Source organism: Ammospiza nelsoni, chromosome 5, assembly GCF_027579445.1.
Source record: "Ammospiza nelsoni isolate bAmmNel1 chromosome 5, bAmmNel1.pri, whole genome shotgun sequence".
Lineage (NCBI taxonomy): Eukaryota > Metazoa > Chordata > Aves > Passeriformes > Passerellidae > Ammospiza > Ammospiza nelsoni.
Window position 1 is genome coordinate 15752666 of NC_080637.1, and position 18625 is coordinate 15771290.

The 18625-nt window shown below is 42.0% G+C and overlaps 1 protein-coding gene across 1 annotated transcript in view; it reads right to left on the reverse strand.

Moving 5' to 3' along the window:
- CELSR1 (cadherin EGF LAG seven-pass G-type receptor 1) overlaps window positions 1-18625 on the reverse strand; it is a 165163-nt gene that overhangs the window by 82939 nt on the left and 63599 nt on the right. The window contains exon 2 of the mRNA XM_059472953.1: window positions 13410-14048. Within this exon, the coding sequence (XP_059328936.1) occupies window positions 13410-14048 (639 nt within the window). The remainder of the gene's footprint in view (window positions 1-13409; window positions 14049-18625) is intronic.

The window sequence follows — 18625 nt, forward strand, 5'->3', positions numbered from 1 at the left end:
AGCTAAACTGTGTTATACAAAAGCAAAAGCAGCCAAAGCAGGTCCCCATGTCTCAAGCTGCTCCAGGCTGTGCCCACTGGTGCAATGCACATGCAGAGCAGCCACTGCAACAGTGCCTGGCCCTTTCACAGCCCCAGACCAGGCCAGGATCCCAGAGCAGCACCAGCCTGAGCAAAGATGCTCCATTTTCCCTGGACTCCTCCCCTTCTTCCCTGGTCACACAACAAAGCAAAACAAAAGACACCCTGCAGAGAAGGATGGATGGATGGATTGATGATTTGGGTTGTTTTGTGCTTTTGCATTTAAATGAGAAGGAATAATTGGGGGAGGTGGGAGGGAGAAGAAACAAGCCTGAGGAGGATTAGTGATATTTGGGGCACATCTGTTGGAGAAATGAATTAGTCTGTGGATTCAGAAATTATGAGCATGTTCTCAAGAAGATATATACTCAATGCTGCATGATCGCTGAACCTCACTCTCCTGTGCAATTTCCACCAGTGCCAGCAAGAACAGAGCATAGACAAAAGTCACAACTGAACACCTGTGTTCCCTCCCTTGTGTATTTGTTGAGGATTAAAAATTCCCAGGCATTAAGTTTCCACTCTATCTACACCAGGCAACTCACTTTTCACCTTCCAGCCATGAGGCCAGAACAGTGTGAGCACTAAAAGTGAAACCAAGATTTATCAGGAGTACTGTGTTTTTTTTTTCCTGACAGCACCATGGTGAGCAAGGAACCAGATGCCACAGTAAAATATTCCCCTTTTAAGAAAACACTCAATTCTGAAGCCCACCTTACGGTTTGGCAAAAGAAAAAGAGGTAACTCATGATTTTCCAGCCCACGGATTGGTGCCAATACCTCCAAAGGAAGCCCCAGAGGGTTGTTTTGCAGAGGTGGGGCACATGTTCAATGGCAAACTTATGAAAAGACACCTCTGTGTGAAACCTGGGCACTGGGGTCCTGCAGTGGGCCAGTGGGCAGGGTGCACACAATGTCTCTGCTTTCCCCCTGCTGCCTGCTCCCACTGCACCAGACATAATCACCCCCAGGCTTCTGAGGAAATGCTGAGGAAAAGCACTTTTTTGGAAGGCTTTAGATGTGGTGGAGGAGAAAAACCCATAGAATCCCAGGATGATTTTGGTTGGAAAAGGCCTTTAGCATCCAAGCCTTTAGCCTGCCACACTTACTTAACAACAAAATTGGCCCTATGGGGTCCAGTGGGTAATTTCTTGACATCTTCGTCTTTATTCTTGGCTGACTTGACAATGGTTGCTAAGCTCTCTAAATTATTGAACCTTGTAAGGTGTCATCTCCTTCTGCATTTGACCTGTAAGGTAAAGCTTTAGAGACCTTTTAGGTTCTGTCTCTCTCACAGAGCTAAATGCAGTACAAATCTACACATGACAAAAAAGAAATTCATAAAAATGTCCTGTTTTGTTGAACTCTGTGGCAGGTTTTACATGTAAGACAATTCATCATAATGCAAAATGCAGTGATTTGGTGTGAGATATGGTGATGAAGCAGTGCCTTTCAATAAAAGCCTAAGCTTTATCTCTGGATGTATTATCAGGGGGATAACATTATTATAGATGTCAAAGATAAACCTCAAACTAGATTATGCCATTGTGTCTGCAATTTACATTATTACTTGGAATAAATCTCTTCCTAAAAAATCCCACCTTAAAACTGGTGAAGAAGCTGGAGGTGTAAGAACAAAGCACCCCTTTGCATAACACATTCATTTACAGAAGAATATCCCATCCTCCATCTATTTTTAAGAGGCACAATCACCCTCTACCTTTACTATAGATTCATCTGATATTATATTTTGTTTTCTCAGCTCCTCTGTGCCCCTTGATTCCTCTCCAGGAGTGTTACTTGAAGAGGGGCACATGGAGGGAGCCAAAGGCTGGAGTAGGCACCGTGGCTGGCAGGACAGATTCCCTTTGGGACACCCTTTGCAGGCTGATCCACATTTGCATCCCTGCACGCCTGCAGGCACTCCAGCATGGGAACCACCTGCCAGGCCTGGTTCTCACCTCCTTCCATGGGCAGCAGTGGGGCAGAAGAAGGGCAAAGGCTCATTGTGCTTCTGCTCACATGACAACAAAGATTATTTCATGCCACAGAGTTGCAATTCTTCCTGGGCACCAAATGCCACCACCAAGACCATTAACTCCACAAGGCTGCTGTTCCACAGGCTGTTTGGGCCTCCCACTGGGCTTTTCAAAATACATTAAACTATTTATGTGAATGAGGAAAGCAAGCAAGGCGTGGCGGCAGGGGCAGGGGTGTGTGTGCAATAACATCTTTTATCAACAGGAACTCAGGAGCTGGAAACCCAGACACACTTTCAGGCACCATCAGGCTCCCTGCTCGCTTTGAGCCTGGTTTCCCTAAGCTGCTTTCCACAGAGATCACCAAAGGGTTGCAACTCCCAGTTCCCAAATTGGTGGGCAAGAGCAAAACTCTAGCACTTGTTTTTGATCAAGTTAGCATCTCAAAGCAATTCAAAAAGGCAACACATCTGCAAATAACTGCCCTCTGAAAGAAGACGAAAAATGAAGGCTAAAGAATAAGCAGAAACGAAGATCAGTGTTGTCCTTTCAAGGACAAACATTGCTCTTCTCTTTAGGAGAGTTCAGCCCTTATTTCACTGAAATCCCACTTAATTTTCTCCATGTAACTGTTACAGACAGGATGATTCAACTCACAGGAGACAGAACACAGAAGCCATCTCCCCCTGTCTCCAGCAGCCTGCTGGGACTGACAGCACAAGCAGCTAACTCTGCATGTCTCCATTAAAGGAGCGCTGGTGAGAGCCTGCTTTTTGTGTTTTCCATAAAATTAGAAGTTTTCACAGGAAAATCTCACTATCCCATTTTCAGTGTAATCCAATGCTATGGTAAATATCATGGCAATTCAGAACCAGGCAGGCCCCAAATCAAACCATGCCCCTTCACACCCTAAGGTGGTCCCAGAAGCTCTGGTGGAAAGAAGCGTAATGGCCAATTAGTGAGAATAACTGAAGATAAGCCATAAAATATTAATAACACAACAGAAAACCATGCTTAAAGTCAATCTTTAGTGAATGTTAGAAAGCTGGCAGTTCAGCTTTATATTTTATTTTATATGAGAATTATCAGCTTAAAAGAAAGGTATACTTAAGAGCACTGTCTGTCCTCACTACTGTGAATTGTAGTTCAGTGGTTTAGCATCATGGGATAGGCAGAGCTGGCAAAACAATCTGATGCTGGTCAAATTCTCATTGTTATACATTGAAAGAAAATTCTGAAAAAAAAAAACCAATCAAAATGCCCCTTTGCTTGTCAAATTAAAAAGATTAAGGTTAAAAATATAATCCTGTAATCTTATGTTTTGGTAGCCTCAAAAATATTTAGTACACAGCACAGGAACACAAACTGAAAACAAAAAGCAACTTAACCAGGGAAATTGACTTTTTCTTAATGAGTCATGAAAAAGGGATTGTAATGTCACACACATCTTGTACAGAAAATCTCAAAATCCATGTGTTTTTAAACATACAGAACAGATGGACATTCAAAAGTTACTTTCTTAAAAAGTGTTTTTAAATGAACTCTTAAAAAATTAATCCAGACAGCTTTCACAGCTTGTACTTAACTCTGCTTACAGCAGCCCAGTGAATTAAAATTCAGCCTTTTTGTTAAATACCATTCAATTTTAAAGTAACTTTAAGTGATTACCATCTTATTAGAGTTAATACACTTCACTGTGTCAATTAGAATGTGTTTAATTATTAATATAAGGCATTCATCTTCCTATCTTTATCTTCCTTACACACATATGCACATCAGTTGTGCTGACCCTTTGAAGCTGGCCTATCTAATTAAAACATGCTTTTTAATTATACCATATGAAAATGCTGTATAAAAGGTCTCATAAGCTTCTCTGTGGAGAATTTGGGAAGGAAAGTATCCTGATGTTGAGCTGTAGGAAGCGGGGGTTGAGCGCGTGGCTCTCTGGAAGGCGCGATGGGGCAGCGCACACAACGCGCCCCAGGAGGAGCGGGGCTGCCGTGCAGGCACTGAACCATGGGGCTCCAAACAAAAGAGCATTTGCAACAACAATGAAGTTGTGGTTCCCACCACGCTCTGCACAACTGTAATTATCTTGATGTTCAAGGCCAAGTGCCTCAGTCTGGTGCTCAACTGTCGAAACTTTCAATCATCATAGCACAAAGAACGCAGACACAAGCAACTATTTCATGGTTTTTTTCCTTCCTAAGAGGATATCATCCTGATACCCTCCTCTCTGCACCCAACCATCCTTCCTGCCACTTTCCCATTGTTTATCCACTGATGAAAATAAAAATGTCTGGTTTGGGAATTATAAATATATGTACAGAAGTCCAACATGTTTTTCACAATTCAGTCGTACTGCTTCCCAGTTTTGTTTCCCAGTTTTTTATTTGCAGACAGGAGAAAAGGAGCTCCATTATCTTAATCCTTGGAAGGCAAATATCTTTTTTGTTTTGGAAGATCTAGAATATTTCACTTCAGATGCCCTGGAATTTTTTTTGTTTTGTTTTCACCTTTGAAAGGGTTTGATTTGCTATGAACTCTGTGAGGGGATTTTCAGAACATAATGTAGGCTGGAAAAAAACACTATCTCATTATGATTTTATCTTCTGCACAAATAACTTATAGGCAAGTTTTTGGGTTTTTCTCCTGGTTTCTCTTCTCCTTTTTTCTTATCTGATTTGTTTTCAGTGAGAAAAAACCACAACCACTTAAGGGGTATCTAACATATGGGTTGTTTTGACATTTAGCAAGTGTATTTAGCAAGTGTATATAACGAGAATGCACTTGTGCAGCTTAAAATTTTATCCAGCTAACCTTTTTGAAATTTAACAATGGGGAAAATCCCCCCAAATCTTACATTACACAAGGCTCAACTTGGCTAAGTTAATGAAAACACAATTGTAAACTTCAGTCACAGAAATTTGCTGTAGTTTAATAAACTGCTATTTAAAATATTTTAATGAAAACAAGCCTCCCTGTGTGTAATTCCTGTCATATCAAAGATCTGCAATGCATATATATGTTCACAATTATGACGGTGTGTGGGAATTTAGCTACATCAGTGGGGAGGGGTTTTACATGTACCTATAAAATTATAATAGCAAATACCTTCACTTTGATGAATTCCACTTCCCACAGTGAAGTTTTTTTTTAATTTCAGTTTGACCAATGATGATAAGAAAATGTGCTATAACAAAGGTTTTCAAAAAGCCTGGGAGAATTGTGACTCCCATTTAGGTGTGGTAACAGAAATACCATCAATATAAAAAAAGGAAAATAATTCAAGAAACTGCTCATAATTGACAGAGCAATGTCATACACAATAAAATACAATAAAAGAGATTTCACATGCGCTAGAATAAAGGGAATGCTAAATTTGGAGCAGGCTATTGTTAAGCAGGCTGCCAAAAGGAAAGCTGAGGTGCTCACTGTGTATTCTCTGCCACTGGACACCACTGAGAGCTCATACTCCCAGCACATCTCCTTGCCAAGGGGTGGGAAGAGAGGTCAGTGCCAGAGGCAGGCAGGCACCCACACCAGGTCAGCAGCTTGCCCTGCTCACACAGAGCAGGCTGCACACAGGAGCTTAGCTGGGCATCGTGTCTGGGTCAAATGTGCTCTTTTCACACAGCTATTTAATGAAATTCAACTTGGAAAAAAGAGACTGAAATTGATGTTAGCCACGGTAGAGGGCTTGGACTAGCTGATCTTTAGAGGTCCCTTCCAACCCAAAACATCCTGAGGTTACAGCTGGCCATCCGGGCTAGATACTGAACACCTGCACTGTAGAAGAGCTGGGGCAGCACTTGTCCCTCAGCTGCAACCCTGTCCCACCACAGTCTGTGCTTGCAGGCCCCTCACGTCAGCAAGGCTTGACTTTGTACTGTACAGCCCACAGCCAAAAACCCACAACCTTCCCTCCATCTTCCCCCTGATCTCACAGACACCAAGGGCAGCAGGAGCCAGCAAGTGTGAAAATGTAACCGTGAGAATGGAACCACCCTGAAACAGGTTACTGCCAGAGTTATCTGGTCACTGAATTCTAGCTATATGCTACTTTTACTTTTTTTTTTTTTTTTTTTTTTTAATCAAAATCTGGGGAGAAAGTGTAAAATTATCAGCGATAGACTCTTTGGCTGACAAATGAGGGGAGTGGCTAAATGAAGGGAAGAAGCAGCCAACCCCACAGCTGTCTTATGGAGAAGCAAAAGAAGATAAGCCATAATCAGTAAGGAGGATTTCCTAGGCACAGAACTGTTTGGAAGAGCTGAATTCATAAGTATATTGGAGATTAATTACTAAGGGAGCTCCTGAAACCAGAGCTAAGTGATTGCATTGGTGTGTGATCTGCTGCTTCCTTCTACTAAGCACCCATGGTGCCTCCACTGCAGGAGCACCCAGCAAGAACATGAGTCCTGTCAAATAATTATAAAACTAATTAAAAAGAACAAACACAACATGAAGTCTGCAGCTAGGTTTCCACATGACAGCAAAAGGACTTTGATCAGTGCAAATATTTCCATGGGCAAGAAAGACAAGACACAAGGCTCCAGATGAGGCATCTGAGCCCCCAGCACTTGCAGCAGGCCAGCTGAATCAAAGAGCATCCCACATGCAGCACCTTGGGGTGAGGGCAAGGAGGGTTTGGACATGGCTGAGGAAACTGTGGAACTTTAAACAGTAGCCAGTTTATGTACATCAGGAGGAGGGTAATGCGATAAAACTCTTTGCCTGGGTTTAAGAAAAAGCATAGCAGATTGCTGTGAAGGCTGCAGGCCATGTACAGCATTTGAGAGCTAAACTGTCAACAAAGACACCACACTAATCCAATTAGCAAAGGCTCTTTGCATCCTGACAAGTGAGCGTAGGTTGAAGATTAGGAGAAGGACATGCCCTCCAGATAAAAACCCACCTAGAGAAATGGTAGTGAGTCCTGAGAATCTGATATAAACTCCAGATTTGCAACATTCATCTCCTGTGACTTGATGATAGACATGGACAGGAATACTATCAACAGAAACATGACAATAATAGACTTCAGAATTTGACTGAATTTTTTTACTCTGTTTCTGTTGTTTCACTTATATTCTGGAGGCAGCAGTTATGCAGCTGTGACATCTGGGCCACAGCCCCAGTGCAGCATCACTTGGATCCAGCTGTAAGGCTGTGGTGTGCTGGCCCCATCCCTGCATGCATGAACAGCAAACCTTGCCACAAAAAGAAGCAAGGACCTGTTTTAACATGCACAGCAAATCTCAGAATTAAACACACCAGGTGAGTGGGTGTACAGACTTCTGCTGAGAATCTGTGTCAGGAAAGAAATGCCTTTCACAGGGATCCCCCCCAGGTTCCCAGCCATGGGCAGCCCAGCAATGTCCCTTCCTCAGCTGCTCTTGACTTGCTTTTGGTGCAGTCCAGGACACAAGTGGCTTTCTGGGCTGTAAGAGCACATTGCCAGCTCACATCCAGCCTCACAACCACCAGCACCTTCCTGGCAGGGCTGCTCTCCATCTGCTTATCCCCAGATTGTATTGGTACCAGGGGTGCCCCAACCCAGGTGCAGGACCTTGCTCTTGGTCTTCTTAAACCTCATGAGATTCTCATGGCAACACCATGCATTTCTTGAACTTGTCCAGGTCCCTCTGCATGGCATCCCATCCTTCAGGTGTGTGATTGCACCACTCAGCTTGGTGTCATCTGAGAAATCTGCAGATGGTGTGCTTGATCCCTATGTCTATGTCATTGATGAAGATAATAAATGACAGTCTGTTCCAGCTTTTACACCAGTCATGCTCTGAAAAGTGTTTGGAGGATTTAAACTCTGCTTCTGGACCATCCATCTCCCTGCTTGTGGGGCCCTTGCAAGCTACCCAAGTGCCGTAAGCATTGGGGGCTTGGAAGGGGCTGGGAGGAAACAGAGGCACCTGGCTGTACACAGCTGCTGCCAATGTGGGGCACAGCTTGCCATGCCTACACCAACAGAGATAACAGAAAAGGGCTGATGAAACAGCGGAAGTTGAAGAGGGATGGAAAAGACTGTGTTGGGACATCAGCCAAAGAGTACTAATTGTAAGGATGGATCTTACAAGCAAACAATTATTTATCTTTCCATCAGATGTAAAAAAGCTGCATGGAGTCAGGTCCACAGCAATCAAAGGAAGTGGTGAGGCTGTTCTGCAGACCTAGTTTCACTACAAGCATCAGAATAATGGCATGGCATAGCACTGCTGAAAAATAAAAAAAAATAGAAAAATGTCTAAACCTTCAACGCTGTCCAGACCTTCACTGGCATGCAATCACCCTCCACAAGCTTTTTCACAATATTGCCATACAGACACTGCAAGGTAAGGCAACCAGGTATTCCACTCGAGGCACTGAGAAACAATGAAAGTTAGTCAGCACTCTTCTTCAATTTTTCCTGCATCCAAAATCAACAGAAGAACTTCATAAAAACCCATTAATAGTTCAAATTCTGGAAATACTGCAAATCATCCAGCACTCTTAGAACTCTAATTGTATTTAAACTCTTAAAATTGACTATATGTTTTTTAGAGTATTAGACCTTGCCTAGGCTTTTATCTCTTTAGTATGTAAAACCATGTGGAGCCCAGTAGCGTAACTCTGAAGACCTAGACTAAAAGATACTGTTAAGGCACCAATGATACAAAACATTTCAGTATCTTCATTGTGTTCCCTCAATATCTGAATGAAGACTCAGAGAGATGATCAATGAAGCTGTCACATGGCAAGGACAATGTCCTTACATTCATGGCAGTGTTTGTGAATGACAGAATTTCTTGTTTGGTGTTTTATATTAAAGAAAAACTTGGTCATAGCTGCTTGAAAATGTTGTCAAAGCTCCACAGGCCAGTAAAGATAACCCTTGTTCATACTTGCTGTCACAAAACCACAGCCTTCCATAAGCTAAACAAGGAGTTAAAGATGCAGTGAGGAAGGAATCAAATTTAGATTTGCTGTGCAGGATTTGGCTGTTACACACCTGTGATCCCAACAAGCTGCAGAAATGCAACTGAGGGTGGAATTTCAGACCTTCTTGCATGAGATAAAACACTCATTATGACTACTGTGGCTGCCAGATTTCTCTACCTTAAAGCTGAAATTCCCTGAAATAAATCTCTCTGACCTGAAAAAGGAGAATCTGGTATCAGAGTGAGCTGAGAAATTACTATCTGAAGAATGGATATAAGTAAAGATAAAGCAGAAGATATCCTCACGTTTACTTTTATGTTCTATGTTTGCAAGAGCCAAACACTGAGAACTTACTAAGCAATATGATTAGGAACTTCTGGCAGGATGCTGAGAAACCAGCTATAATTACCTTCTTATGACACAAAGTTTGAATTCATAGCAGGCACATTAGATGTAATGATTCCTCATGTCAATATGGTATCACAAATACAAATTAGGAGGGAAAAAAGTGTAACATGCAGAAAATCTCTAATTGCTGTATTTGATTACCAGAAGATTTACAACCACATAAGATTTCTTCTCTCTCTGAAGTGAAATCCAAGGAGAGATGCAAAGGATATGGGGAATTCTCTGATGATCTTTTCCCCCTACAAACTGCTCCTTGCTAGGGGTTGCATAGCAAAGGAGGCAGAGAGAATGTGATAATGCTAAGGAGAACTGTGGGAACATTGAATTTCTTTATTTCAGGAGTTGGTTTCTTTTCCCTTAGAGCACTCTTGTTCTGTGTTGATTAAATTTTGCTTTTTGGGAACATGACCATAGAGGAGAGCAGTGTTGGTGGCTGCTGAGCAGGAGCACCACGAGAACAGCACTGGAGGAGGCACCGCTCATGGCAGGGCAGGAACAGTGGGAATTCACACCCAAAAATGTTCTGATTTATGGCCACAGTGGTGTGCTCTGTAGGAGGCACCAGGATGGGGCTGGAAGTACAGCTCATGCAGGAACTGCTGTGGCATCCATGCCCCTAAAACAGTGCCCATGACATGATCCATTTGCACTTCAGGGGTTGCCTCCTGGGGAGTACAGACAATTCCACCTGTGTCTAAGCCTTCACCTACAGCTCATCTCAGCTGCTTCTGCAGCGCTCAAAGATACATGAAATGAAGCTGGAAAAATTATACAGGCTTTATACAGTGTTCAATAAATTTGTTTGCTTAACTAAAATTACATCCTTTAACCTTTAGTCATGCACACAGCTCTCTGCCATCAATGGCTCAACTATTAGTGTGTACATTGCTCAGTTCCCTACACTGATTTGTATATAAAGAAGTTAGAGAGGTTGTAAGTCTGGAAACAAAAAAAAGGATTAAAAATATATGTACTTCCTCACTCACATCCTTACATCACAGGAAGTGAAGTTCATTCCAAATCACCCCAGCCCAGGCAGTAATCAGGTTTCAGAAATACCTTGTGGAAGCTCAGTTTACCTTTGTGCCCGTAACAGAAGACTCCTGAAGACAGAGAAACTTTCATCATGTATAAATGACTAACAATTACATGGAACCAAATGAAGGGCTTCAAAGCAGGGTGGAAAAATGGAGGGAAATTCCATCCTATTAAGAGAGGACATAATTGTCTTGTACAGGAAATAAACACTATATTTTTAGCAGGTGACTAGTTAGATAGAATCAGTACAGGGTTATGATTGTGTAGTGATTTCTCATCAAATTGCAGCCTATCTCTCCAGAGAGATGACAGATCTTGGTATTTTCTTATAATTATTTTTCTATGTAGGCTCTTAATTGGGAAATGGAAACATGAGAGCTCCCAAAGTAGGCTGCATTTCACAGACTATTACCATTCATATTTCATCTTTTACAATTAATTCAAAGATTTGTAGGTGTCTCATACTGGTATGTTACTACACCAAGTTAGTACCATGGTAAAATTTCAGTAATACCAGAATCTTCCAACCTTCAGACTTGGCAATTCCCTGCTCATTCCAATTTATGGCCACTGCATTCCATGAGCCAACACACACTGCTGCTATTGAAACCAACCTGTGCTATTTACATATCAAATAGATAGAAAATCTGGAATGCTGTAAACAATAAATTCACATCCAAGCTGAAAACACAATGATTAATAGTCATAAACTGAACTTGCAAATGGATATGAATATATTTAAATTATTAAAATCATAGGTAAAAAAACAATACTTAAAGGAGATTGGGACAAAATTCAATAATGCACCTTCATTAAATATTTCTGGTAATAGATTTCTTGTTGATAACATTTTTAATCCTGCTTTGTAAAAGGGTTGAAAATCAAGGAACTAATGGCCACCATATGTGGGTAGATGTTTGGGTTGGATGAACAAAACATTGTTATGCAACATGGAACCTAAAAGCATCAAAGCAACTTCAACCAACCCCAGAACGGATGTCAAATTTCTACTGCATTCATCCACTGATAAGCCAGAAATATTCTACAATATTTGCATTGATTTTTGGGATAAAGTATTCCAGAGCCCTCTTTATCATGGTTGGAAGTGTTTTTCCCTGGCCAATCTGAATGTGATCAAACTGTCCTTCCACAGAAGAAAGTGGTTTCACTCAAGTGTAGCTAACTCTGAAACCTAAAGACAGCAAAGCTATAAGCAGTGCTCCCTCCTTAACTTCTGACCACTTTAATATCCTGACAGCAGGACAGTTAATTTTTAACTCAACAACTATGCACTGAAAATAGACTTACAGATCAAATCTTTGTGTAAGAATAATATGGTGCTTCTCTTCTAAATATGTGCTGTTTGTTCTGACTACAGCATTAAGTATTAAACACATTCATCAATTATTAATATAAGCTTATTATCTTTCATTCTAAAAGTGTATTTAGCCTTTTTTTTCTGCAGATTTCTAGCAAGAGATTCTAAAAATGTGATGGAATGCATGTCATTCCAAAACTAAGACATGGATGTATTAACTTCATTTTTATGCATATCTTTGGTTAATGAATCCTGCTACTTCCTATTTACAGTACAATAGTATACAAACATTTTAAATTAAATCTACCAATTATAAAATCTATTTTGTGATGCCCAGTTCTGTGTGTATTGTGTTTTTATGGATAATGGACTTTAAAATGTATTTTGCTGTGGAACTTGTTCATGAGAGGCTTGGCACAAAAGTAACAAACACCAAATATTCCAACCATCTCATAGTTCTGCTCAGGGTTTCTCCCATCAGGCAAAAAAATTTTTCTCGTCTTATCAGATTGGTCCTGCTGCCCCAAGCCCTGCATAAATTTGAGGGAGCACCGCCTGTCCCTCATGCAGGGAAAAGCCCAGTTCCTTTGCTGCCATGTCCCTGCTTGCTAACTCCTAGCTCCTTTCACAGTCACATTTTTGATGACAGCCCTGAGGCAAAAGCCAGAGACTGTGAAGGAAAAGCCTTCCACCTGGAGGGCTGGATCCACATCAACGAGATTTTTTTTACATCAGAATTTAAATAATTTATGGTTTCAATTTTTTATAACTTCAGCAGTGAGAGGCAGTGTTGGGAACCAGCCCCCTCTGCTCCACCCCTTGTTTGCAGGATCACAGCAGACATTGCTGAGCTGTCAGTGTAAATTACAGCTGGCAGCACGTCAGTGCAGAATGCTTAAATGTGTGTGCAATTTCAAATACATAAATAATCTCACTGACTTTTCTGAAGCACCAGAAAACATTCACCTAATGTTCTTTTGTAACTTCTCAGGAGCGTTTGAGAAGCAGCACTTTGATCTTTATTAGCTGTCAAGCCCATGATGAGGCAAAGTACGTTCCTCAGCGGGCTGTGGAGACAGGCCTGGAAGCAGCTATGTTCTTCTGGAGTTTTATCTGAACATTTACAAACCAGAGCTGAGTAACAGCATTTCCCTTTAAGTGTGTATTACTGCAGCTTTTTGGGAACAAGAACAAGGCTAATGCTCTGTGCTGGCTGATGACCAAGGGCTGAGGAGCTCCTGTCGAGGCTGTGCACCCACACTATGCCCCGGTAGGTGAAGGGGCCTGCAATGGGTTTACATGCAATCCCATGAACCAGGAGATGTGTCCCACCTTTTTCTTTCCAGACAGAAGAAATATGTCTGCATAAAGCATTTTGAGCAGAAATTCACACAGTGCAAATCTCTTCAGCAGCTGACAGTCCCCCTGCATGACCTGGAGCGAGGCACTCTTCCTACCACCGTGCACACACAGAGACACGGGACTTACCCACCCTCAGTGACACCCACAAACCTTCTCCTGACTAGAAGGCAGCGCCAGGGGTTTCCCTCCCTTTGCCTAAGAATGCCAGCAATTTCAGCTTGCCACAGAGCTGGCCTGGCTGCTGGTCCAACATATAAATCACGGGCCCCAGATAAGATAAGCACATACCGGTGTAGTCCTCGTGGCACTCGCAGGTGTAGCCGCCCTCGCGGCTGCGGCACAGCCCGTTGCTCCCGCAGGGGTTGGAGTAGCACAGGTCGATTTCCGTCTCGCAGTAGTCGCCGGTGAAGCCCGGCGGGCAGCGGCAGCGCAGCCCATTGATGGGGTGGATGGGGCGGAACAGGACCGTGTTGGAGCTGATGAATGGCGCCGAGCTGTCGAACTTCAGCACGGAGACGCACTTCATGTAGTTCTCGCAGGGCTCGCGCAAGCAGATGTTGTCGTCGAAAGGCAGCACCCTCTGCGTGGAAATCAGGGTCAGCAGCGTCCTGTTGAGGTAGATCTGCTCCTGCAGGTCCTCAGAGGGGAAGAACTTGTTTCGAATGCCACCAGGGAGCAAGGCTGAGAAGGTGACGTTCAGGATGTTGGAGCTGACGTCCGTGTCGTTTTGGATGTTGAAAACAAAGATGCCGTCCTTGGCGGTGGAGAGCACGGTTGCCACCCCCTCCACAAAGAGGGACAGGAGGGGAGAAAGGAACCTCTCCTGGGACATGTTCTCCAGGCGCACTGTGATGCTGTTGGTGAGCATGTCATCTGTGATGATGGTGACACGCAGGGTGCAGACTGCAGTGACACTGTGAACTCCATCTGAAGGGAAGGGAGAAAATAACAGCCATGTCAGAGAGCAGGCCTCAACCTACGGACAGGGGGGCTCCCACAGCCTCCTGAAAATGAAACAAACCTGCAAGGCACTCAGTTCTGGGCACCAGGATGAGAGAGGGAAATGTATCCACCTTCTGAAGTTATTACCATTGCCTTTTATCAGGAAAACAAAATAAAATTTCTTAAGAATTGTAACTCAAAGGACCCAAGACATCTCAAAGAGGCAAGAACACCTGGAGAAGATGCCAGGCAAATAACTAGCAAGGGTTAGTGTGGAAACAGTCTGAGGGCCCTATGATAGCCAAGGGAAACCAAGAGGAAGGTGACCCCCCTGACAGTGACCGCTAGTCTACAACTGGTGCTGGGAAGCTGCTGCTTTTCACAGCACAATACCAAAATTATCTTCTTCAGGTGTGGTCTCAGGCTTAAGGAGCCAGAACCCTGCACAGACAGAGAATTGTGACCAGAGCTTCAGATAAGTCATTTAAGGAAACAAGTCTTCACATCTGAGTGCTGGAACTTTTTCATTTCTCACATGTAACTTCTTAAAAATATTTTATGAATATTAGAAAAAAATTTTAATTAAATATGCCTGTAGTGAAAAGTAGACATTTAAAAACTCTTCCATTTTATTCTTCCTTTAAGGCATTTCTGATACTGCTGTGCCTGTTCTGCAATAAAACCCATAATTATAAAAATATAGCACTAATACCTGACACTGGACTGAGAATTGCCACTGTAAAATTTCAGCACACCCTGAGGCTTACAGCAGCACTGTAAATGTACAAATTCTAGATTATTCTGGCATTATGGAAAATAATTATGACACAGTGAGAGTGCTAAATTTAATCTAACTTCAATGCATATGTGGAATGGGAAGTTGCATCATCACTAAATCAAATCACTTACTTTAAATGTGTCTCCTTGCTAACATTAGGGACTCATTAAAATACAGATTGCATTACAGAAAATGTGGTTAGCATTAGAGCAGCATCCAGAAATCCCAGATGAGATCAAGAGTGGCTTCCGGTAGGAAATGTTCCTTCTGAAAGATGTCACAGTGTAAACAAACAACCTTAAATGGGCATGAATTTGTCTCATGAGAGAGATGAATTGCTTTGAGTGGCCAATATGAGCCCAAGAGTGGGGTCAAGACCTGAGCCCAGTTTCCTTAGGCCACAGCTCAGTGTCACAGCCTTGGTCTGAAGTACCTCAGTGATAATAATGCACAAGTAACCTGCCATTAAGCTTGATTTCAATTAAACCACAAGGTACGTGCAGAAATGGATTTTGAATCACATCAATGTCAATTGCATCAGGAACTGTGTTTAAATCTATTAGTGTGAGATCAAAAGTCTAACAGCATAGACTGCTAAATGTCATTTTGCTAAGGTTTGTTATCTCCAAGTGTAACTTTTTGACCTATTATGGTCATGCAGGAATAGAACAGAAAAATCAGAATTATTTCTTTCCTATTCACTGTCACCACTCCATCTCAAGTATGGTTTTGTTTTAAAAAGGAATGTATTATTGGACAATTTTTCCTCCAGTTTTATAGCAGCAATACAGTAGATCACAGCAGCCTAATTAACAAAATGGCTTTTGACTCCTTCCTCCTATCAGGTTGTCTGTAAAAGCTCAGCTGTTGACTTTTTCCCCACGGAAGCAGCTTTTATGCAAATAGAAAAATCTCTTCTGTGTGCTACTTTAACTACTGCCTGGCTAAAACCAATCCACCAGGAGGGGACATTGTCTGGAGTGATCTGTTTGACTTCTCCTAGGTAACAAGTACAAGACAACAGGAAAAGACCTCAGGTTGCTCCAGGGGAGGCTTAGATTATGTATGAGGAAGAATTTCTCCACCAAAAGGGTGCTCAGGCACTGGAACAGGCAGCCCAGGGAAGTGGTGGAGTCATCATTCCTGGAGGTGTTTAAAAGATGTGTGGATTTAACCCTTAGGGACAGGGTTAAATGGTGGGCTTGGCAAGGCTGGGTTAATGGTTGGACTCAATGATCTTAGAGGCCCTTTCCAAAATAAACAATTCTATGATTCTATGTGCCGATCACAGAAGCTCACATACCAGCTTTCATTTTCTCCCAAGTTTGCAAAAATCTATTTCTTCTCTTCCTTGGACTCATTCTAGAAATCTGTGGTATCAGTTTCCATCAAGACCCAAAGCAGCTTTTACAAATTATTGGTAGCCAAAATCCTCTGTGGATTTCTGGTCAACAGACAATACAGGATTTCTAGTATTTTCATAAATGACATCCTCAGACTAGTTTACCCATGTCTATCATTTGCACAGCTCATTCCCCTGAAAGGCCAGAACAAACTATTCACTTTTTTTTTTTTCCTAAAGCAATTGACATTTGCCTGTTTGTCCCACAGGGTGCCTGAACTATTTTGCTATTTGTTGCACAATATGCTACAGAAGTTCCCTCATACCAGCCAGAATGCTGGACAATGGGTCCTTTTTTAAAGAAAACACTATGATCTATAGCCCGTGGTATGTATAGTAAGAAGACAAAATAAGATCCACTGTCTGACAATGCAGTAGAGTCTACAAACTGTCATAATCAATATCAACTGTCACAATATGCAAGAGCTTCCCAGCATTCACAACAGCTATTCTGACACAGTTAATAAATCACTGGAAAAAAGCCTGGTGTCAGATACCACACAGCCTCCTTGTTCCATGGGCAGCACAAAAGAAAACTGGGCACAGCCATATAGCTGCAAAATGAAGTTGTGTTTTAAAAGCCAACTCAGCTTTGTGCAGCCCTGTTGCAGAGCATTAAATTAAAAAGAGAGTAAAAAAGGAGCAGAGCATGTGTACTATAGGCAACAAAAGAATGGCACAGCCATAGAACTGGCTGGACAAGTGCCTCTTTCATATCTCAGTTAGGCTGAGAGCAGCATCACAGGATCTGATCAGCTATTCATTCAGAAACTCAAGGAAAGTTGAAACAATCTGTGGTTTTATGAGACCAAATTAGTATCTATTCTCCTTTCAACAGACAACTTTGGCTTTGAGGTGGGGAACAACTGCAATAAAGAAAGTGGAAATTTTTTTTGGTCTTTTTTGGGAAATTATTTAAGCCCTAAATACCCAGTAACATATGTATTTTGAGATTTATAATTGAAATACTCCATGAATGTTTAAAAGGTTTCCTGCCAGAAATGCCAGAGAATTATTATTATTAGGAAGTAATGTTTTGTGGAGTGGCCATGCTTCATGAACTTCAGTGTTTGAGATGCCCACCATATGCAGCTACCAAACTGCTAAAAAGGCTCAAACCATCTGAGATTCCAAAGGTCTCATGATACAGCCATAAGAAGTCCCTATCATGTTTATGGCAGGTGCAAGATGGTTTCAGTCAGGGGTGTGAAAGAACCTTCAAGTTGTTACACTGGAAAATTCTGGCTGCACTTTACTCTTTCAAGCAGATCTTGGAACAGACGAGTGCACACACATTCCCCAGGCTTAGCTGTCACCAGTTCTCACAGCCGTCATGTGGGGGCTTCAGCAAACCTGCTGGGTGCAGGAGTCTTCCTGAAGGGGCTCTAAACACTCAGCTCATGCTGGCAGATGGGATGTGCAGGCATCCTGCTAAGAGTGATTTGAGCAGACAGCCTGGATCTTAGCAGCCCCAGCCACCCAGATAGCCTGAGGAAAGGGAAACACAGAACAGACCAAAGAATGAAAAAGGATTCACCCAAACCCTTGTTGGCTTGGCTCCTAAATCCCTGTACCAATGGCTTTTGTCACTTGGTCCTCAAGTTTCTCTTCCATAAAATAGGGATAATAGCACTTAATATGTAAACTGTGAAATAGTGGGTACAGATGATAAAATGTTGAGACACTGGGATAACAACAAAACCAACACAAATGTCCTTAAGAAATCATAAAAGGTTCTTTTAAGAGCTGTTGCAGCCAAGTTTATCAAAAACAAGGTGGAAGGATTAAAATAAGACTTTTACTGTCTCACAGACCCATGAATGAACAAAGAGAATTCTGGACAGCCTGGTGGCTGTCCAGAAATTTGTTCATTACAAATGCGGTCCCTGTACACTGAATTTTTATTCTGGCAATATTATTCTATGTATAAGTTCCACAAAAGTGCTCTCCACAAGGTGGAAATCAAAGCAGATTGTTGTCTTTTGAGTCATTGTCATTGCTGAAGAGGAGACTTAAAACTAGAATTACTCATCTTCACCATTCATCAAATTAATGAAAAGATCTAATAGCAAACACATACCCTGATGCATTACAAAGAAGAGAAGACAAGAAAGGCTGATGAAAGCTTGATGCTCTCTAAAACACATTAATAACTAGAAAATTGACTAAATGGGCATTGTTTTAATTATTGCCTTTACTTTACAACAAACCTTATCAAATCTGATACTTTAATCTCAGCTTTCTATCCTCTGGCAGTCCATAAACCAAAGAATTTTATTACCTAGAAATGTAAACACAGCAAAGTTTAACTGAAATGCATATTTGGCAATGGCAGCACCTGGCCAGAAAGGCTCCTTTGTTTCTTTTTTAAGTTTGCAGAAA